This window comes from Medicago truncatula, chromosome 8 (assembly GCF_003473485.1).
Source record: "Medicago truncatula cultivar Jemalong A17 chromosome 8, MtrunA17r5.0-ANR, whole genome shotgun sequence".
NCBI lineage: Eukaryota > Viridiplantae > Streptophyta > Magnoliopsida > Fabales > Fabaceae > Medicago > Medicago truncatula.
In genome coordinates, this window is record NC_053049.1 from 13226792 (window position 1) to 13249938 (window position 23147).

Below are 23147 nucleotides of genomic sequence, written 5' to 3' on the forward strand. Positions count from 1 at the left end.
TAGAAATTGACTTCCGATCTCGAAGCAAAAGCAATCGGCCCACCATATCACAGAAACAAATCACTCAGACACCACTCAACTCTCGAACCACCAGAGAGAACACTGTAACCATCTCAAAAACATGAAACTAGACCCTGACTTCCAAACTCAAAGCAAAAACGATCTGTCCACCAGAATCTAGACTACAAATCCCTAAGACATGTACAGTAAACGGGTGTCCGACACTTACAATTTAAACACCCAAAATAATGGTTTGTCCTCTATAACCTTTAAATAATGACATTTGAATTGTAGTGAGCCAATGTACCTGTAGCAGTTATATACAATTTTAAATAACAATCAAATGCATATTATTAGTATAGTAGATTCTATTTTTGGTAAAAGTACAAATGACAATTCACCATCAAGCAATTGAAAGTCGAAACCTGGCATTGGGAGATGAGTTCGCAATGCATGATATACATACATATTTTACTAAAGATTTGATTAAATTATTAGTAACACTACTACCAAATATCTGTCCTTTCTTCCCACAAAATATATTTTCTTTTTCCTTTCATTTTCAAATTGCTATTGACTTTAATCTAGAAATTTCTCTTTTTGGGCAAGTAGAGCCTGATTTAACCAAAACAAGTAATTATGAGGTTTCAATTTTCTAATATGAAACAATCATTTATTTCTTAATATGGTGGGGTAGCTTGGGGAAGCAAGATGGGATCAGGTTGATTAATAAGGAAAGGTAGGTTTGTGTCATTGCTTTCTATCTTAGCTAAAAAAGATAGTCAAATCCAAATCCAATCCTTTTCCTTGAATTTACCTCAATTATGTATCACTACTTTCATTTGATTCCTTAAATCTTATTTATTTTTACCCTTTTCTTCCTTTCTTTTCCTTTTTTAGACACAACCCTTTATTCCTCCTATCCCTTCCTTGGTTCATTTTTTCTTTTATTTTTCCAATTTGGTGCAAATCTGCTTCCTTTTGTTGCTGGTAAGTTCAACTATATCAATTAATCAGAAAACCCCCCTTCTTATGCGATATAATTCTTGGTAGGTGTTTAGACCCTTTTTCTAGGAATCTATTTTACACCATTTAATTTTTTCATAAAAAAACTTTGACAATTGTGTCATTTTCTTTTCATTGAAATCTGTATAAAAAATTATTTATTTTCTCATTTCTTTGTTTCTTCCATCATTCATATAACCCACCCTTAAAAATTTCCGTTCATTTGGTTTTATTGAGTGGTAAGTGATTCTCATCTTTTTGGTTTTTTTTCCCTGTCTTTTTTTTGGTAATAAGTTTTTTTTTTTTTTTTTTTCCCTTTCTATTTCCTATAGTTTTCTAGATCTTAAAATGGCCAATATTTTCATCCCTTTTCCTTACATGGTTTAAATTGTGTTTTTCCTTCTTGGTGAGGACTTTTTTTGTTATGAATTGAAATAGGCTTCAATAATTTATTTTATTTTTTATTTTATGCTATAAGTATTTGTATACCTAATTTTTGTTGTTGTTGTTTTTATGATTTCAGCAAAGAAAAGGAAAAAAAATGGTGAGAGGAAAGACACAAATGAAGCGTATAGAGAACGCAACAAGTAGACAAGTAACATTCTCAAAGAGAAGAAATGGTTTGTTGAAGAAGGCCTTTGAACTGTCAGTGTTATGTGATGCTGAGGTTGCTCTTATTGTTTTCTCACCAAGAGGGAGGCTTTATGAATTTGCTAGCTCTAGGTAAGTACTTTTTTTTTTCCGACTTAATTAATTTTTTTATCCTCAACTTGTGTGATTGCATCTCATGATAATTTTATACATCAAGGGTTTCTTTAATTTTTATTGAGCTAGTAAATTTTTTGCAAACTTTTTTGTTTTTGTGTGTTTGTTTAGTGACTGTTGTAGTATATATATATATATATATATATATATATATATATATATATATATATATATATATATATATTTTGTGGCTTTTCTAATTCCAATGTTAGAATGGAATCATAAGATGATATATATTATTATCTTTCTATATAAACTTTTTTATTGACTAAACAAATAGGAGTATACAACACTACAACTCATATATACAATTTTCCTTCGATTATATAAATCACAAATAAATCTCTTAAGGTCACACCAACAATAAAAGATTACCATGAAGCTACTAACTTTTCACACAATCGAAGACCGAAACCAACACTTGATATATCTGTTATATCTGTTCTGATAACATTAAGTTATATAGGGTTGAAGTAGCACGGAAAGAACTAGAACATTTGTAGTTGTTAGCTTTGATATATATATATATATTTCCATTTTAAAAAATAATGTGTACTTGGTGTATCATATATATGTATTATAAGCACTGACACACAAGTTCACTATATTAAGATAAAATGATAGATCATATTCACAGTTAAGAGAGTTACTATTCTTATAATAAGGGTAATATTAATACCGTAAACTATGGGGATCAATATCATTAATAGTAAGAGTCTTTACACGTTCAATTAATCATAACCGTTAGATCATTAAAATAGTTTGTATTTAATAATAATTACTCTAAAAAAGGCATATATATTTTATGCTTACATGTATTACAATCATACTCTTGTATTATTGAGTTGAAATTAATCATAACCTAAACTAGGGGATAAATATCATTAATAGTAACCATGGTGAAGGCGTGAAGCTATCATCATGACATATACATACAAACATTTATAAATTAACAAAATAAAATAATTAACAAACATTTGTTATTTTGAGGCAAATGAGCATGAATTATTTGAACATGTGATTTTGAATTCCATTCTTATAAATAATTTCTTCTTTCTCATTCAATCAAATCAACCCTTGGATTGGGTGTATCTTTATAGAGTTTTGTGTTTGCAGTCAATTTTTTGGACAAAAATATGATTTTATCTTTATAGAGGAGCATTACATTTGATAAAATTGGATGTTGAACATATAAATGAGAATTACATATATAGTCAATAACTTAAGATTTTGGGTGATATCATATCTTAAGTTATATGTGATATCCGATTCAATTAAGTTACTGTCCAATGCCTAATGTAACGATCCTCCTCCGGTACTTTAGGCTCCCTTCACGCAATATTCTCTTTACGAGTTGGTCATGGAAACTTCCCTTATGCTTGAATAAATAGGGATCGGATCGGCCTTTCACTCTTGGAGCTTATCGGGTTTTGGCACCATTTTTTAGTCTTTTGTTTGGTTGATATTCCATAGGATTGGTTTCCTTTGTAGTTGTTCTGTCAGTTCATGTTGTTTTGTATTTTTGTTCACGGTGCTTGCCCTTGTTGAGGCAGCCATTTCTATTAGCTCTTGACTTTTTTGTACTTGGTTTTATCTTCTTTGATATATTAATTTGCCATCAAAAATATTCTTTAGTGTAAAGAGACAATATACATTCTAGCTGAAATTTGAACTTGGAGCTTCACCTTGAAAAACCATTGGATTTATTTTTTTAAGGGATTTGTTTCTGTTTTAGATCCATTGAATTTGTTGGTGCCGTGTATTTTGGATTTGTGATATAGTTTAATTTGTCAGATAACTAACTTAGGAAAGAAAATTTCTCAATATGAATATTTATTAACATATGGTTTATTTAAATTGATCCCACACGTCCATTTTTTTAATTAATTAATAGTCTCTTGTTATGTCTTAGTTTTGGGAGAGGTTTCCCTTAACCTGTTTCAAACCCTAAAAATAATTGAACAAATGCATGCATAATTACATATTTGTTCAAGTATATTTTCAAAAATTTAATTTATGTACATTATTAATGTAAAAAATTTATACATCTACTTAATGAAATATTGTTACTTATTTTATGAATATAAAATATCATATGTTTTTAACTCATTGATTGACGTGACAAGACATTATTTGATACACCCGTAAGAGTTATTTAGTTTGACAATGTACTTAAATTAAACTTATTTATGATATTCTTTTGTTCCTTTTTACATGCATGAGTGATAAGTCTCAACTGATATATTATCAACAAAAAGAAAATCTCAAATGAAAAATAAAAAGTCACAAATGAAAATGACCAATTTTGTTGCATTAGAAATTGAGCTTGTCTAGTATGAACCACTCAAAGATATCAATTTTGGGAAAGTATATGAATTTTATAATAATAACAAAGATAAATAATGTAATATGTTTTTAAAATTTATTAAAAATGTTAATTTCCACCTTTAAAACTGGTTAGAGTCCATATGAGAGGCATCCTTAAATATCTGCACATCTTTCAGCACCAAGAAAAACGTGAGTGGTGCATACCTTTGTTTTTATTTTACAATGACATGTACATATCTTTCACAGTGATTATTTTTTTTGTTTGAAAGATTTAGTTACAATATAGTGATATTTTATAAGTGCATATGTTTTATAACTTTTTGATGATTATTGTTTTCATGTAATCGCAAGTTATCTATCATTTTTTGTTTTGTTTTGAAAAATGCAAAGATTATGAACAAGTCATCTATCATGCTCTTAACTCTAAAAATAATCAGGGTTAGCATGGTATAATACGAAGTTTCCACCGTTATTTAGTGGTGATTTATCTTCGTCGGAGAATCTACGTGACATATAAAACGGGTTCTCTATTCTTATGATCCTTTCGGATCTAAGATGGCTGGCCTGAGGGTTGAGAATTGAGATCCATTATGTAGAGGGAAGAAATCGTTAAGGGTGAAAAATACACAGAGTGGGGTGAATTGTTTTGGTCTCTTTTTTGAATTATAAAACGATTGTTGAAAGTAAAGAGATAAGGGAGAAGATATGATTCAAAGTGTTATACTAGTTAACAAATAAACATAAGAAATATTCTTTAAGAAATTCATATGGACTCTTGTTTAGTATACGTCTAATATATATATTCTATTTTAAACGAAACATGTTGTGTTTACTGCTTCTGCGCAAAAACGTTTTGCAATCCTTGACTCACTAATCATTGGTTCGTCTCATGCCTAAAAATGCTTTGTAATCCTTGACTCACTAATCATTGGTTCGTCTCATCTCTTGCAAAGACCTGTTTTTCCTTTCTACAACCCTATTTTGTTGTGGAGTCCCAGGAGAGGAAAATCATGGATGATTTTATGAAGACACTAAACACATCGTAAGACACATCCTTGCTTCTCAGAAATTTCATCCAAGTTCATCTGCTAAAGTCACCAACAATGATCAAACCATGTTTCTTTTCTTTGATACAAGCAATATTAACTGGCCCAAACAAATCAATGTGCAAAAGCTCTAGTGGCTTAGAGGTAAAAATAATGTTTTTAATTTTAAAGGAGTTTTAACTAATTTTCCTTTTTGACATACCTCGCAAAAAAGCGTTCATTCGACTCTCATACCCCCAAACACTCCACTACCATTGAAGAAGTTCACTCTAGAGGATAACAAATGGAAATTCAATTGCTACAAAAACACTATCACTTTTGAAACATCACAACGTTTCCACACTTTTCCCACCTCCCCGATTAAAAAGGAGGAATAAATTCCCGACATAAATATAGATAGGTAGAATTCACAACAGTGAACGTACTATGGTTGTGCATCAAACGAGTTCGGTCAATTTCGGGCCACAAACCTCAAACTAGAGTTGAACAAAATATGTGTATAACTCAGCCATTTCTGGTCATTTTTGACGTTTGATTGGTCAGTTGGCGGTCTGTTCAGTTTGGAGGATTCACTAATGGGTTTATTCAGTTTCTGATGCTCCAAAAAAAAATGGAAAACAAGAAGTGAAAAAAAAAATCAAAGCAAAGTTTGCTAGAAACAAAACGTAGAAAGGGAGATAATGAAGAAATAATAATAAACCTATCACAATTCTAGAGTCCTATAACATTATGTGAATAAAACCTTAAACAAAAAATAACAGGAAAAGTAAAGAGATAAGGGTAAGAGACAACACAAAGAATTTATCTTGGTTCACCCCATAACCCGAGATTACTTTCAGTCCCCTTGCACTTCTAAAGAATTTTTCACGATAATCAAAACCTGATTATAACAACTGTACTAAGACAACCTTGCCCTAGATTTCCTTGCCTCAACCTAGAGGACTTCCTAATCTAAATCCAAAGATATACAAGTTGTTTTTACAAAAGATAGTGTTTACGCACACTCTAGGAGGGGTAAACAAATATGAAGCACGATACACTTAAAGTGTAGCCTTATAGATATTTACTTTCTCTTTTTCTATACAAGGTATATACTATGAACAAGTATGCATATAATTACAGTAGTATATATGAACATGTTAGACTTTGTATATGCTTGCAAGAGCATCCACAATGGTAGCTACTAATAAGGACTCCTACAATGACCCACGTTACACATCATTTATTTATAATTTTTTAATAAAAGTATCTATTAAGGACTCAATGACTTCAATGGTAGTACACTAGTAAGGACTCCAATGAAAAGTACTTAAATAGGCCCCACTAACTTTACATCATTAAACAAAAATAATTTCTTTATTAAATTATAAATTACCTCATAATATTTAATTATAATCCTTAAAAAAAATTAAATTATAAAATATTTATTTATTCGCACGAACTTAAATTTCTGCCACATTTGCTAATAATTTGAAAATGCAAAAATTAACATTACAAATTTTACATTCCTTCGTTAAATAATAATAATAATTTGCATAAATTAAATTTTATTTAAAATGATGACAAAAACATAAAATAATATTTAAAACTACTATTAATAGGCATCCAATTATTAAAATATTACTTCTTTTGCAAGTGGGATCAACTAGTACATATTTTATTAATTCCTTTAAATTTGAGACTCGTTAGTTGCCTAGGAGAGAGGGTCATTATATAGTTGTCTGTTGCTTAATAAGGACTCTTTTTTTCTTCCTCCAATGGAGGGTATTTAACAGGGAGTGATCCTTGTTAAGTAAGGACCTCCTATTGAAGATGCTCTAGGTATGTGTAGTGTCGTAACCTTCTTCAATTCAACTTGGTCATTTATATAGAGATAAAGTAGATGATTGTTGATGAAGAAATTTTGTCTTTGAATGCTTGAATGAATGTTGAGATATCTTGGAGATTTGAAGCTCTGTGCTTTAGTCTTTCAATTCAATTAATGATGATCTTAAAGGAGTTTTATTCCAATGCATAAGTGAGAATAAACTTTCCTTCTTTGATATATTAGTTGTTGCGTGCATCTATAATGAATTACAAAGTCATACGCTTGGTACTGAGGATCCTACTCTAGAGGATTATACATTAGAATTGACTTTCACAGATAACCTTAATCTTGGTGCAAAGCTTTGCCTTTATTTATGACACTTTGCTAATTAAGTTTCAGAGCTTCTAAATACTTACGACGGAATCAACGAGTCTTCTCTCTGCATGCCTAAATCATCTAAGCCTATTTTCTACCAACTTTTCTTCTATAGGTGTTACCTCCACTCTTTCTAATGGTGTTATTCCTAATCTTATTCCGTCTAGTCTAATTGTTCTTAAATATGTTTTGTACATTGTTTTGTTATCATCAAAACTTTAAGGGTTTTGTTATATTAACCCATTTTTGTCTAACAATCTTCCACTCTTTGGTGATGACAAACACCAACAATTTAATTATACTTTAGCATATTGATGAACAATTTTCTCAATAAGGTAGAGCTTTCAACATAGAGGGAGGTTTGTAAGCTTGCCTTGAGTGCGAAAATTCGAGATTTAATCAGTAGCATATTAACATATGATAGATAAAACACTATGCTTTTTAATATAACTTATGATATTAACTTCAAACAAATATAAATAAAGCAGTGATATATTACTCTCCCTTTTGTCATCAACAAAATCTAATTTTAATTAATGACAGAGAAATTAAAAAACATGTGCTTAAATGTAAAATGCAGAGAAACATAACATTACATTGAAGTAACCGATCTAAAAAAATTACACGAAGTCTAAAAACAAACACAGAAATTAAGGAAAAATGAGTACAAAGGAATTCTAAAGGTCTTATAAGGAAATTTACAAATATGGGTTACACAAACAAAAAAAAGAGACACTCATGAAAGCCTTCACTAATCGAATACTCCAAGATGACAACAGTTCCTATCACCACGTCAACACTGAAACTTCAAACTGTTGAGGTGATGATGAAATTTGAGGCCAGGAGTACACAACCCATCTCCCAAAGAAGAGAGCTTGTTGAGGAGTACAAGGTAGGCATCCAAGCTAGAGAAACCACACGACATGAGATTATGAAAACATCAAGGATCACTATCTGGGAAACCTTGGTATCAACTGAGTCAAACTTCTTAGAGAAGATGCCTAAAAGTCGTTGATTTTGTTTCATGACAGAAGCTTGTTGCTCAAAGTCTTCAAAATCTGATGCCATGGAAGGATGAAGGTTTGGCGTGAAAGGGTTAGGGTTACACTAGCAATTTTGAAAAGGAGTTTCTCCGAGGAGGAGGAGTAAAAACTGAACGTGTAAGACGAAATGTGAGTAGTGTGTGAAGTGAGGTGTTTAAATACAGTTTATGTGCACAAGAATAAGAAGAGATTATGCATAAAAACCAAACAAAATTAATGACGAAAGGGGTGCATGCATCATAGCCTTTACTCTAGGAAGTTAACATCCAATGAACGAAGAGACTTTTTAAAAGCCATAATGAGTAGTGGGACACATGTCACAACTGCTTATTACACTTTTCTACGTCACCACTAACTAGAAGATCAAAATACCTCATGAGTTAGCACAAAATGATCCATGTCACCATGTCACTTTGCTCTAGAGTTTCATTAGCGTTGAGGGTTAATGAGTCTAGAGGATGAGTGATCCAGAAGATCAGTATCTCAACAGTGCTTAAACTACACCAGAGCTTAGCAATTGCACTTAAACATCTTAATCTTTGATAAAATGCATATTTAAATTTTTCTTTATAAAAATGAATTTATCCTCGGTAAGGGGTTTTGTTAAAATATTAGTCCATTGATAGTCTGTATTAGCAAATTTTATATCAAGAATACCTTTCTCAACATAGTCTCTAATAAAATGACGTTTAATTTCAATGTGTTTTGCTCTTGAGTGTAAAATGTGGTTTTTAGATAAACAAATATAAGTTTTATTATCACAACAAATTGGAATACAACTATCACTTATGTGATAATCCTTAAGTTGATGTTTCATCCAAAAAAGTTGTGTTCTAGAACTTGCAGCTGAGATGTATTCTGCTTCTGCGATAAACAAGACAATAGTTTGTTGTCTTTTGGTAGCCCAGGAGATGAGGTTTTCACCAATGAATTGACATCAACCACTTGCGCTCTTTCTTTCAATTCTATCGATATCATAATCAACATCACATAATTCAACTAGCTTATATTCACTTGATTTCTTATACAACAAACCAAGATTAGTAGAACATTTCAGATGCTTAAAAATCCTCTTAAGAACAGTTAAGTGTGATTCTCTAGGATCTGATTGGAATCTTGCACACAAGCATACACTAAATAAAAATATAAGGTCTTGAAGTAGTTAAGTAAAGAACTAAATCAATCATACCACTGTAAACCTTTGAATCTACTTTACCACTACTATCATCTAAACCTAGATCGCTGTTGGGGTGCATAGAAGTTGCCATTGGTTTTCAATCCATCAAATTGAACTTCTTAAGCAATTTTTTGTATATTTGGATTCATGAACATTGACACCATCCTTACACTAGCTAATTTGAATGTCTAGAAAGAATTTCAGTTCTCCTATCATGTTGATTTCAAATAATGAAATAGTATTAATGTTCATGTGCATTCGTTGAATTTCCTCCAAACACACCTTTGGGATTCTAGCAATAACACTTTTAGTCAATATCAATCACTCTTCTAAAAAACGATAATTGATTACCCTTCCAAGCCATAGGTTTGGAACTAACCTGGTCAGTTAAATATGGGAAGTCATGTCACTTTGATGCTTTATTAGTCAATGGAACACGAAGGTATTTCCCAAGATTGTTAGTTTCTCGAAACCCCAATGCTTGACCAAGTCTCTCCCTCATGGTCCTATTCATATTTTTGGAGAATATAATACTTGTTTTTTCTTGATTGATATCTTACCCTGACATGTTAAAAAAATGAGTCGGTATTCCCATGACATTCATTTAAGCGTCTGTCGCTTCTCCAAATAGTAGTAAATTATAACATCCCGATTTTCCAACTTGAAATTTTTTGCATAAACATCATAGTAATCAACTAAAACAGGATGTCGCACTTCCTTAAAATATAAATAGAGTAGAATTACTATTTATTCAAAACAACTCATGTCATCAATTCAAATCTCATTATAGCGAAAAACATTAATTAAACAACGTAATGGCACAACGGCCTCAACATAAACAACTTATAAAACTCCATTCTAGGTGGTTCATCAACATAATTCATAGTAATATGTAACAAATGGAAAAGAACACAAATATCCCCATCCCATTACGTATCAGAGTGACCCTAAGACGACACGTGAGAGAGTCAACTCACTTCAATAGTTAATCCTGGTTATCTGCACGTTACCCACGTAGAGGCAACATTCAAACAGAATGGGTGAGATTTCACATTCAATAATAATAAGTATATAATTCTTTTAAAGAATTTAACAATACATGACAACATCTATTCATCATTAGCAATACTAATAAACAGTAATTTAAGTAAGAGAACTTATCAACATAAACAACAATCAATTAAACAATGTTAATGCTTCACATAATTCGAACTGTACATCATCAATTAACTTCAAATCATCATTAACAATGGTGCACATAATTTCTCAATAACAACTCATTAATTATTTTGACAACTTGACAATACGACGACAACACCGACAATGACAACAACAGCGACTTTGCATCATAATATCATTTTTATCGATATATATATATATATATATATATATATATATATATATATATTCATATAGTAATACATTAATCATTAATAACATCATATCACATCATAGTTATCAACAGGTACATTCATATAAGAATTCAACTTCATATAACGTCATATTCATCAACATATACATTCATATAATAATTCATCAATAATGAACAACATCATATAACATCATATTCATCAATCATAAACAACATCATATAACATCATATTCATCACATGATAAGGGGTCACCTTGCCGAATTCTCCGTAGGGAACGAAAATACTTTGTTCTACCTCCATTCCATTTCACAGTAGTCTCTGCACATAACTGATAGCATTATAACATTTTCCAAACTCTCTGGTATATTGATCTCAATCTATATCCATATAAACTCCCAGTTAAACTCTTTTGGTGGTGGTCGGGGTTTGAACCCCGGACCTTGCATATATTATGTATTGTCCATACCAACTGAATTAAACTCCCAGCTAAACTTATCGTAGGCTTGAAGAGTTGTGTAGGTTTTCTGCTACAATTGCTAATTAATAATAACTGATTTTCAGAAATTGCCACTTGTCAATTTTTTTTCAATAAAAAAAGTAACTTGTTTTCATAAAAGCTATATTATATAGGCAAATTCTATGGTACACCCAAAAATTTGAGTGTACCGGTACACCAAATCGATAATTAATGATCAAATGAGTTGTTGTTTTTAAGAAAAAGAATTATTTTATATCATTAACAATTATAATAATTAAATCTTATTTAACAAAAGCTTCGACGAAATATTTTTTTTTTTTTGAATTTTTATTACTTATAATAAAGAATATTGATAATTTTTTATGAAAAAAATGTTAAAAATTCAATATGATTCTTATAAACAATAAAATGATTTTTGTTTTATATGAAATGATGTTTTCTAAAATATAAATATTGACTAATAGCTTTTTATTTCATAAAATGATCTTTAATTTATAAATTTATAGAGCGAGAGTACCGGTACACCTCAATTTATGAGGTGTACCGTAGAAGCAACCTATTATATATATAATCGTCTCTTTCTAATTCTAAATTAGAATTTCATTATTTGTGCAGTATATATTAAATTATAGAAACGAAATGAATGAGTTTTTTACTTTTGTATTTTCTCTTCATTTTACTAATCCAATTGATATTTCATTTTTACTTCAAAAATATATGTTTCACTAGTTTCCCTTTTTTATTTCTCACTTTGCTGTTTAATATACTTGATCATGCTATTTATTTAATATTTGGAGCCTAAATCAGCCAGTAACATTGTCTCTAATGTTACAGCATTCTAGAAACAATTGAACGATACCGCAGTCATACCAGGATTAATAATACTCCAACAACATCTGAATCAGTTGAAAATACTCAGGTTTATTACTTATACCTCTTATTATTGCTGTCTTTCTATTCATCATCTAGTCTAGAATTTATCTAGAATTTAAATAGTACTTGTTTCTAGTCTAGAATTTAAATAGTACTTGGTAAAATGATTGATTTTCTAGATGCTAGAAATTACGGGTTTTTCTTAGATAAATGCAAATTCCAGTCACATGCTTCGAATGTTTCACCTTAATTTCGATCATGTCTAGGAAGACTTTGTGCTATAAATATTAGTTAGTAAATAGGATTTTGCATAGATATTTGTGGCCCATTATTTTCTTTAAGACATCTTGAGTTTTTTCCTTGCCCATTTTCTTGAAGATTGTGGAAGTAGGGTTTTTAACAATGTTTTTAAAAATTTCTTCAAAAAAATAAAAACTGGTTTTAAAAATACTAAATAAAGTGAAAATTAAATAATAAATTTGTTGTTGTTAACCGAAATGGGAAATAAAGAGAACATGTTTTAGGAAACCAAATAAGCTTTTCTCAGCCTGAGTTTGGGCTTGCAACAACAATAAAACTTTTGGGGAGAATTTGACGCCAATTTAGATAGATCTCACAAGGTTCGAGAGATTAATCTCTACAATTGTAATTAAACTTTACCTAAGTAAAAAAAAGAAAGAAGAACACTTACTTAACCCTTAAAAAAAACACACAAATAAGCACATATAAATCAATACCTGAAATCCATGTCCTCAAATTTGTAACATCTTCAATGTAATTTATACTACCTCCGTCCCTAATTATAAGACCCTTTTGAGAAAAAATTTATCCCTTTTTATAAGACCCCTATGGTATTTCCAAGTACATTAATTATTTCTTTATTAATATACCCTTATTTATTTTGCATTTTTTTCTTCAATCAACAATAAATATTATGTTGAAAACATAAATTAACTCTCTCTTAAGGATAAAATTGTAAAAACAATAGTAATTAAATACAAATTTAATACTACAACCAACTTTTTTAATCTCCATAATTTTGGAAAAGGCTCCTATATTTAGGGACGGAGGTAGTATCTCAAATGTTTCCTATTTTTGTTTATCTAGACACTCATTTTCAACTTGAGAGACTTCAAGTTTAAATGAAATTTCTTTAAATATTACAGCAATTGAAGGAAGAAGCAGAAAACATGATGAAGAAGATTGACCTTCTTGAGACTTCAAAACGGTTAATTAAAGATCTTGAATTTCTGTTCATGATGACTATTTTTTTTTTCATTTTTCAATATTCAATGTCTAATTTCTCTGAAAAGAATATGGCATTTGAAATAATTTCATACCCTCAGGAAACTCTTAGGAGAAGGTTTAGGGTCTTGTTCCATTGATGAACTACAAAAGATAGAACAACAGTTGGAGAAAAGCATAAACAAAATTCGAGTCAAAAAGGTTAGTAGCATGATCAAAGCGTATAAAATTTTAAAGTTTATAGGTAGTTTCTAAATCTGAATTTTCTATTTTGCAGACTAAGGTTTTCAGGGAGCAAATTGATCAGCTAAAAGAAAAGGCAAGCTCTCTCTATATTTAACAGGCTGGTTTACACCTCATTTGCTTTTTCTAAGACAAATATTAGTAATTCGTATCGGGGTTTTAAATAGTTGTTGTGGTAACAATAGTGTCCGTATTACGGTGCTTGATACTGAATAGAATCGCAGTCAAATGTGGACACAGTCGCGGCTGCCTTGCGGTTTTGGCAACCTAAAAAACCATTATGTGCGAGATAGATAGCGGTTTTGAACCTTTATTTAAAACCCTAATTAGTATAAATGTCACTCATATTTATTACAAGTTGTAATCCCAAGTTGTAATTCAAAACCATGCTGGCCACATCTGCATATATTTCTTCAATTTTATTATAACATATGTGGTCAAATTCAGATTCAGACTAATATACTTTTCTAACCAAATGTGAATTTGAAATGCTGTCTAACTAAGAAGCATTTCTCTATTCATTCTTTATCTAAAGAGTTTGTGGTTAGTTCCTTTTCTATATATCATTCTTAGTTGAAAAGAGAAAAGCTTCACAAGTTAATGCACATTGAAATAACTCGCCGCTAGATTTGCATCAAAAAGATTCTGACCAAGTTAAACTGTTTTGAATACAATTCAGGAAAAAGCCCTAGTTGCTGAAAATGTCAGGCTCTCTGAGAAGGTAATTTACTTTCTATCTGGAAAGTTCATAAAGTTCTTGAAACTTCTAGAAAAAATTCAAATGACGAGGGAAACTTAGCTATGTAAAAAGGCTAAACCTATCTCTTAAGGGTTAGAAACCCAGCAAATTTATTTAGAGACCAATTTCATTTTGATTTGTCTCTATTTCCGTCGTTAATTATTTCAAATTTTTCTAGTTGTGACTTTAACATTTGATTTCAAAATTGAAATATATAAACCTTTAAATTATGGATTGAAAATCCAAATTTGTGTGCAGTATGGTAACTATTCAACACAGGAATCAACAAAGGATCAGAGAGAAAATATAGCTGAAGCTGAACCTTATGCAGATCAAAGTAGTCCAAGTTCAGATGTGGAGACTGAATTGTTCATTGGTCTTCCAGAAACAAGATCAAGGCGCATTTCTCCAAAGGTGTAGCTAGTTTAGGATTAATTAATCCATGACTATGCAATTGAAAATAAGGGTGAGGCAAATGTCTCATCAATGTATATTGGATATGTTTCCTTAATTATGCTCTCATTCAAATAAGTGGTGAATTGTGAGAGTATTGACACTTTTATGGTTGTATTTTCAAACCTATGTCTGTATTGATGCTTTTATGTCAGACTCATAAGTATAGACTTCCACTATATTGTATGATTGTTGCCAGGCTTTTAGGGTTTTAAATGTAGGACTTTCTGTTTCCTTTAATATCTCAATTATAATAGAAATTTTAATATGATATGCCTAATATAATTAATTAAATACATTTTGTAAAAAAAAGAATTAATAAAATACATGTTAGATCAGGAGAAAGAGAGATATTAAGGTGATTCATAATCACAAGAGTTTATTAGATACCATGTAAAAATTTGCACAAAATATAAAATAAAAAAAGACTCGCTGTCATTTATTAATTCGACAATGAAAGTTGACTTAGTTGACTCACCAACAAGATCGTGGGTTCAACTCCCGCTATAAATGTGAGGATCTCTTTAGTGGATGATGTGTAAGTACTTCTATAAACGCTCTTTGAGCCTTGAGGTCTACCCTTAATAATGGTGAGCTCCCAGATCCCAATTCATCTAAATTTTTCGCAACCAATTTTTTTTTAGGAAATTGGTCTTTAGACACCTCAACTGACGAAAATACCTCATTGACAATCAACTGCGGTTTGCTACCGGACGATAGTTAATTTATGTTCACTCGCGAACAATTGTTAATTGTCATTCAAAACTAATTGAATATCTTACATAGTTCACTTGTACCTCACTTATCCCTCACCACCTTTCTACCCTATTACATCCATATCCAAAAGTTCAAAAAATCATCGAACAATTATTTCTATAGGGTTTCTACACTCATATAACCCCATTGGCAAGTTGGATGAGTTGAAGATACAACTTAACCAATACTTTTTTATGTGTGAAAATCATACCGCATGTCATGTTGGTGTTCAGGTGTCACACATATACATGAGGGATAATAACGACAAAGGAACTTTTATCATCCTGAGATGCTTAAAGATGATGGTGAAGTAGTAGTATCCATGATTTTTTGGATGGTATCTGAAGATAATAATTTATATCTTTGGGTTTGTTTGAACTGAAAGTGTCCAAATTGTCAGTAGATTTTGTGTCATGTTGTGGAATTTTAATTAATTTTATGTAATGTTGTCATTTTCCATAATGTTGTTGAACTATTGTTGATTATAAAGCATTGGTGCATTGCTGATCAATTTAAGTTATGATGTATTGTTGAATTATGAACGATGTTGGATTGTTGTTGAATTATGAGCGACTTAATTGTTGTTGAAAAAATTACAAGTAGTTGAATTGTTTGTGTGTCTAGCCATTCTGTTTTGTGTACTGAGTTTGCATTTCAATTATGCAGTGCATTTTTCTCTGTAACTCATTCTTAACTACTGTTTCTAAGAAGTAAGAACGGTGGTTTATTACACAAGGGGCATTTTTTGTAGTTTGGGGTGTCTGTGAGCAAAAACGTGGCGTCTAAAAAGCAATTTTTAAAAATTTCTTGGTTTTGTGAATAGGCAGGCCCATCAGCTAGCAACTTCACAAGCATTTATCAGATGAGGTGTGCAAATATATACGGTTAACTTAACAAATAAACCATAAAAAATCAATTAAAATAGGAATATAAAACCTGGATGAAAATCATCCAGCTTCACAGGTTCGTTGACATTAAAATGGGTATATAGTAAACTTCACAATTACTAGGGGTGGCAAAATGGATGGATTTGATGGATATGGATTTGGATCCTAATGGATGGATCAAAAAAATTCATTAGTCCATTAAAATCCACCATTTTTTTTTTTTTGAAAAAAAAAAAAGACCATCTAATCCATCCATTAGATTTTATATCCATTCAATCCATCCATTATTAAATTTTAATGGATGGATTATCCATCCGATCCATTTAATAAAATGTATTATTTATTTTTTAAGTTTGTTTTACATAATTATTTAGTTAATAAATTGGTGCAAAAAGTAATAACATTCAAATTTCCTTTTTTAATTAAGCCCAATGCTTACTTTTTATCTAAGCCCAAACATATTTTTTTATAAAGTCCAAAACATTTTAATTTCTGAAATAAAATAAAAGGTGGTGGTGTACTGGCGTTGACCACCGTTGACCGTGACTTTTACGGCGGCGACATGTCCGAAAAAATCAGATTTTCCGGTGACCCACGGCGGAGCTCCGGGGAGACCACGACGGCGGACGGTGGCGGTCCGGCTGATGTGGTAGAGCTCCGGTTGCCACAGAATCTATTTTTAATTAATGGGCTGATATTTTTTTAATTGAATGGGCTGAATCTTATGGGCCAATTATTTAAGGAAAAAATAAGATGATTTCTTTTTAGGCCCCATAATTAAAAACATAGTTTGATTTTATTTATTAACAAAATTCTCCACTAGTAACTAACTCCACGAAGGCATGTGTGTGCTCCTTTTTTAGAACCAAGACTTTGTTTTTTTCCTTTATTTTCTTTAAATGTTAAAAAAAAATCATACATTCAAGTTCAAAAAGATATATAGGAAAAGGGATAGATGCATTATACACATGCGTGTGTAATGTAGGTTTAATTAAACTTCAAAGTTAACATCAACATTAACATTATTTTAAATATTGCAATAAAAAATAAACATTGTTTTAAATATAAGTTAAAGACCACTATCTATATATACTTGTATCCAATTATAAAAAACACTATATATAGGAGTCTGCAGTTTCCCATGCTAGTCACAAAAGATACTCCAATTTTGTGGTGATAATAATTGCCAAAACATAAATCTAGAAAGCATATAAACAATAAGGTAAATTAATCTTATACTTGAATATTGATTAAAGTTATCATTAAAGCATCCATCCCTGCATGAAGTTAGTCTCACAAGCCATGCTCTTGGAAACATTAGATGGTTCAGCTTGAACATACTGGTACTGTTGGTATCTGTCCAATAAAAGAGGTTAACATTAGATTTATATATTTTACCATTAAAAACTCAACCATTAAAATTATATAGGTTAAATTATATCGGAGGTCTTTTAAGTTATTTAATTATAACATTCAGGTCCTTTAAGTATTTTTTGTAGGACCTAAATGGTACATAAAGGACCTAAGTGGTATGTAAAAAATTTAAAAAATCAATTTATAACAATTAAATAACTTAAAAGATCTCTGGTGTAATTTAGCCAATTATATACCACTGCTTTTATTTTGGAATACCACTAACACAAGTATGGCACTTGAAACCCAAAACTAATTAGATTTTTTTTTTTAGTGCATACATTTACAAATTAGTAACAAATAATATTGTTTTTTTCTACTAAAACATTATCTTACGTCAATTTTTATGAACATTAAAGACCATATACTCATCTAATTAATTATAAGTGTAGTAAATAAATATATGCAAAAAGTTGAAGGAAATTTCACGTACCCTATTTGCAAAAAGGGTTCTGCTTGGATATCCATACTCATATTCATAGGGTTAGTTTGAGGCTGCTGAAAGGTAAAGTTGCAATTTCCAGCAACTGAATTAGAGCTCCATAAACTTTCCATTGCTTTAAGATTAAATCCCTCTCCTTCAAGCTGAAAATGCAGTTTTGGAGCATAAAATTAATAGAGAAATTAGGATAACTTAATCTAATTGAAATTAAATAGACATATATTTATAATGGTACATAACCCTTTATATATTTAACCTTGATCCTTAGTTGCTTGTTCAAGTCTCCTAGATGACGTTCCTGCAAAATGGTTGAAAATAAGAAGAAAAAAAATGAGAAATTCTATTGATCTAATAATTGAACTTAACTAATAAATTTTAACTTGGATAATAATAAATAAAAAAAAAATAATAATAATCATTGGACCAAACAAATTTTCATAAATTCAGCTATTGAAAAAAAATGATGATTAATCTTACCCTTTTGCGAAGCTCTTCCATTTGTTCAATCATAATTTGTGTCTGCAATTGAAATAAAAATTCAGCTATGATCATCCCAAATCAAGGTTTTATATACATTCACAACCATTGTTCTAAATTGTATTTTAATAAAGTTAATTAAACTTCTAGAGAAGCAAGACCTTATTTAATTTTCAATAGTTATATCATAACTAGGAAAATTTTACAACCAAAGGAAAAATCTCAATTAACAAAAATAGATAAAGAGCCACCAAATATGTATATAAAAGACCATGCATATATATGAAGATGCGTGCACACTACACCTTTCTTTGCCTTGCTTGTGCTAATGCACCTTCAAGCTGTTTTTCAAGATTCTGCAACTCCTTTATGTTCAAAGGTCCAAGATCTTCCCCAAGCAACTGCCTGAAATGACATTACATATTTGAAAAAGTAAAGTTTCACATTTTGTTTTGTCATGATTTTTTTTTTCAATCATTGTTACTGGTTTGTAGTTGTTGTCAGTGATTAATATATTTGAAAATTGAAAACAAGACAATATATTTACTAGGTGGATAAATTAAAATTTTATACCTTTAAAAAAAATTAAATTATATATTAGTACCTCTGAGTCCTTTGAAGAGATTCATACTTTGCCTTCAGTTTAGACACCTCTTGGTACCAACTCTGCTGGCCAAAACAGAAATTATATAAATTGATATAGTAATAAAATTATTATTAACCAATAAAATCAGATTATGATCTGATAGATAAATCATATCATCTAGAATTACTTAGAATTTATATTACATTTAACATACTGAAAAAAAGGTGAAAAAGTAATAAAATTATCAACGGAAATTGAATTTTTTTTTCCGACCCCAAAACGAAAATAATTTACAAGTCCAACATACTATGAGTATTATTTCGCTAATATACCCACTTTCTCAAGTTTTTTATTTGTCATCTAATGGTTGTCCCGCTCCTAAATGAAAAAAAAAAAAAAAAAAAAAAAAAAAAAAAAAAAAAAAACTTGAGAGAGTGGGTCATTTAGATAAATAACACTCATAGTATGTTCGACTTGTAAAGTATTTTCGTTTTAGGGTTGGAAAAAAAATCATGGAAATTGAAACAAATTTTGCATTTTTGTGTCTCTAGTGTACATTTGGATGTGAGGCGAGATTGGCATAAGCTATGTGATTCTTAATTTGGTAATATGGTGGGTTAGCCGAAATTTCAGTGAGCCGCGACAATTTCAACAAACCATCATAAAATAAAACATGCACGTAGCTTCACAAAATCACGATGGTTCATCGTGATTTTCAATTTGAATCTGACTGATCATTCAAACATGTACTAAGTTTCTTACATTATTGAGCATTGTTGATGACATACCTGTGTGTCACAATCAATTTGGTGGTCATCTTGTTGAGGATTAAATGAGCACCGTTGGTATCGCTCAATAGTTTTGGTAGTTCTGTCAATTAAACATTCTCAATATTAGTACAAACAACCATTAAAAAAAAGTATTAGTGTAAACAAATTTTAGACTGGAATATCAATGTATCCTTAAAAAAAACAATGATATCAATGTAAATGATAACCTATAAATTAAGAATGTACATAATAAAAGAACAACTAGGAAAACTCAAAACTTTCTGGATTAGTGGAATTTATATGTGGACAAAATTACACACCCAGGTACCTACCTTGTTTCTTTACTCTTATACAGATTATTAATTCCTTCACTCAAATTTACTTTTTTTGTAACACTTATAGTAAAAGAAATATTCTTGAATAAGAACATTAATTCCTTTACTCAAAGTACTGACTTAGATAAATCACCCAAATTTCAACCACACAGGATTTCATAGGGATTTTCTTTTCTGCAAGAAAACCTAGATATTTGTTTTTCTATGAAAATTATATGCCATGGAAGTCAACACATTTACACCATAATGTGTTATGAGTTTCAATGTTAGGTTAGATGTAAAAATATAAAACAAAAAACATAAAAAAGAGTGAAGCTGATTAATTTCGTCTTAATTTTCATATTTTTAATTTAATTTTTACTTTTCATTTTTCGAATGGAAATTATTTTTAAATTGGTCCAAAGAAAGGGAAGGAAACTTTTGAATGGACTAGTTTTACATTTTAAATTAAAGTTTCCCAATTATTTGTAAGACCTTAGCATCAAAATGCTGAGAAACTATTTTGTTTACAAAAGAAACTTTATTTTTTTCATTAAGTGAGAGACAAAAGAAACTTAATCACAAATAATTACTGATAGTTGTACAGTAAAAAAAAAAGAAGATTTTGTCATTCCTCAAAATGACCTAAAAGCCAAAGAGTGATTCCAAATTTTAAACCCTGCTCCACCTTGTAATAAAGCTGGACATAAAGATGGAAGATATTACTTATTACAGTATTTTTTTAGTGGAGAGATACAGTGATAGAGCCAAAAGATTAAACGTTTAAAAGGGATATGAAAAAAAAAGTGAACACATAAGAGTGAGAATTAAAAGTTTAAAGCTTTTTTAACCTTCAATTATTTAAAACATGATTTTGGAATAAACCCTAGATCTTACACAACAGTACATAAGAGTGAACACACACAAACACATAATTATATCTTATTTTATATAAAATTGCATAGTCTAGTACGACTAATATTGTCATATGATTGTTTTCTTCCTTTTCTGTTTTTCTTTTTTCTGACTCTCTTCTGAGAAACAAGAAATAGCTAGGTTGTACTGTTCCATTTTTTCAAAGCTGAAACCTTTAGACATTATATTATCTTTCAGGTGTTGTAAAGGACTATATATTAAACATGTCGATCTATGTTTGGAAAATACCAAAACTCATAATTTTCATTTATATTCTCTAACTTATCAAATCAAAATAAAAATAAATAATCCCATAAATAAATCAAAATAAAAATCTATCCTTTAGAAAGAAAGAAAGAAAGAAAAAATTAGAACCCTAAAACCACAATTAATAAAAAAATATTAATGTGTCATGGAGGATTTAAGATCCATCAACTGATCTAGAAAAAATAGAGATGAGGGTGTCAGATGAATATGTGTTAAGATAAAGAAAAAGAAAAAAAAAATGTTATAAAAAAATAAAAACTACTTAATGTGTCAAAAGTACTTATGTGTAGATAAATCTTAAAAGCATCAAATTCAGTTGTGGCAATTTAAGAGGAAAAAAAGAAGCAGAAAACCAGTAACCATTTTGGTGAAAGAAACTGATGCAAAGAAGAAAGGAAAGAAGAAGTTATACATCACAATATCTCAGTTCACATCATCACAAAACCCAAAATACAAAACTATAAGAAAGAAAATAAATGATTCTATTAACCATTGGGATTTGGACCTCACAAAAATAGACAATAAAATTGAAACTTTCAAACAATTAATAAATAGATCTATAAAAAAATTACCCAACACTTCCAAATTCATAGAGTTTGCCACGGCTAGAGAAAATGATAAGGGCAACTTCAGCATCACAGAGAACAGACAGTTCATAAGCTTTCTTGAGCAAACCATTTCTTCTTTTTGAGAAAGTTACCTGCCGGTTTATTTTGTTCTCTATTCTCTTCAATTCAACTCTTCCTCTTCCCATTTTTTCACTCTCTTTCTCTCTTTTTCTGTGTCTCTAAGAAATAAACTCTAACTTTATTTATAGTGATTTAGTGCAATATGGAAAAAAAAAAAGAGAGAATATAAATTTTTGTAGTGAGAAATGAAAGTTTGTGTGCTATATAAAAAGGGACACACACTTGAGAACTTTTTTTTACAAAAAAATGGAAACAAAAATTATTCTTAATTTTTATATTATTCTCTTTTTCCTATTTAATTATAGTATAATGTGGGCTCTTATATGAGTTATAAGTTACTATCATATTATTTTTCTCTTGATGCATACTTTAATTGTTGCAGTTTAGGGCAAGGAAATTATATAAGGTGTATGTATGAATGAGTCACGCGCCTGTGTGTGTTCACGCGCCCATGTGATGAGTCTTTAGACTTCAACATCAGATAGCAGTATTTGTGGAAATGTACTAACCACCTTCTGATGAGTCTGGTTGCAATAGTGATGATGAAATTCTGCAGGTTTTGACCAATATTTTTGTAGAAAAATTGGTTCCTTAATTTTAATCACCAATATGCAAGAATCATGATCCATCTCATGATCACTTTTTTAAGAAGTGTATTAGAAAAAAAAAATTGTTTGTGAT

The 23147-nt window shown here is 30.1% G+C and overlaps 3 protein-coding genes across 6 annotated transcripts in view; 2 read left to right on the forward strand and 1 right to left on the reverse strand.

Annotated features, from left to right (window-relative positions):
* LOC25500990 (MADS-box protein SOC1) overlaps positions 1 to 15184 on the forward strand; it is a 33425-nt gene extending 18241 nt beyond the window's left edge. The window contains exon 9 of the mRNA XM_039829326.1: positions 14940 to 15184. The gene's annotated coding sequence lies outside the window, so the exon portion shown is untranslated. The remainder of the gene's footprint in view (positions 1 to 14939) is intronic.
* Positions 600 to 15190, forward strand: LOC25500991 (MADS-box protein SOC1). 4 transcript variants are annotated; one of them, XM_024772066.2, is made up of 8 exons: positions 600 to 739; positions 1529 to 1728; positions 12232 to 12316; positions 13437 to 13498; positions 13617 to 13716; positions 13793 to 13834; positions 14438 to 14479; positions 14756 to 15166. In XM_024772066.2, the coding sequence occupies exons 2-8, from the start codon at positions 1547 to 1549 to the stop codon at positions 14915 to 14917; spliced, it is 675 nt and encodes a 224-aa protein (XP_024627834.1). In that variant the 5' UTR covers positions 600 to 739; positions 1529 to 1546; the 3' UTR covers positions 14918 to 15166. The 4 variants fall into 4 exon arrangements, with proteins under 4 accessions (XP_024627834.1, XP_024627833.1, XP_013444986.2 ...); XM_024772065.2 differs by lacking the exon at positions 600 to 739 and adding an exon at positions 768 to 990 and having other exon boundaries at positions 14756 to 15190; XM_013589532.3 differs by lacking the exon at positions 600 to 739 and adding an exon at positions 826 to 1049.
* A 2506-nt stretch (positions 15191 to 17696) lies between these two features.
* Positions 17697 to 22539, reverse strand: LOC25500993 (agamous-like MADS-box protein MADS3). Its single transcript, XM_013589533.3, has 8 exons — positions 22350 to 22539; positions 20300 to 20381; positions 19530 to 19591; positions 19231 to 19330; positions 18926 to 18967; positions 18705 to 18746; positions 18440 to 18591; positions 17697 to 17949 (listed from the first exon to the last, which is right to left on the reverse strand). Exons 1-8 carry the CDS (start codon positions 22529 to 22531, stop codon positions 17856 to 17858), a joined length of 756 nt encoding a protein of 251 aa, XP_013444987.1. The 5' UTR covers positions 22532 to 22539; the 3' UTR covers positions 17697 to 17855.
* Between the last annotated feature and the right edge of the window lie 608 nt (positions 22540 to 23147).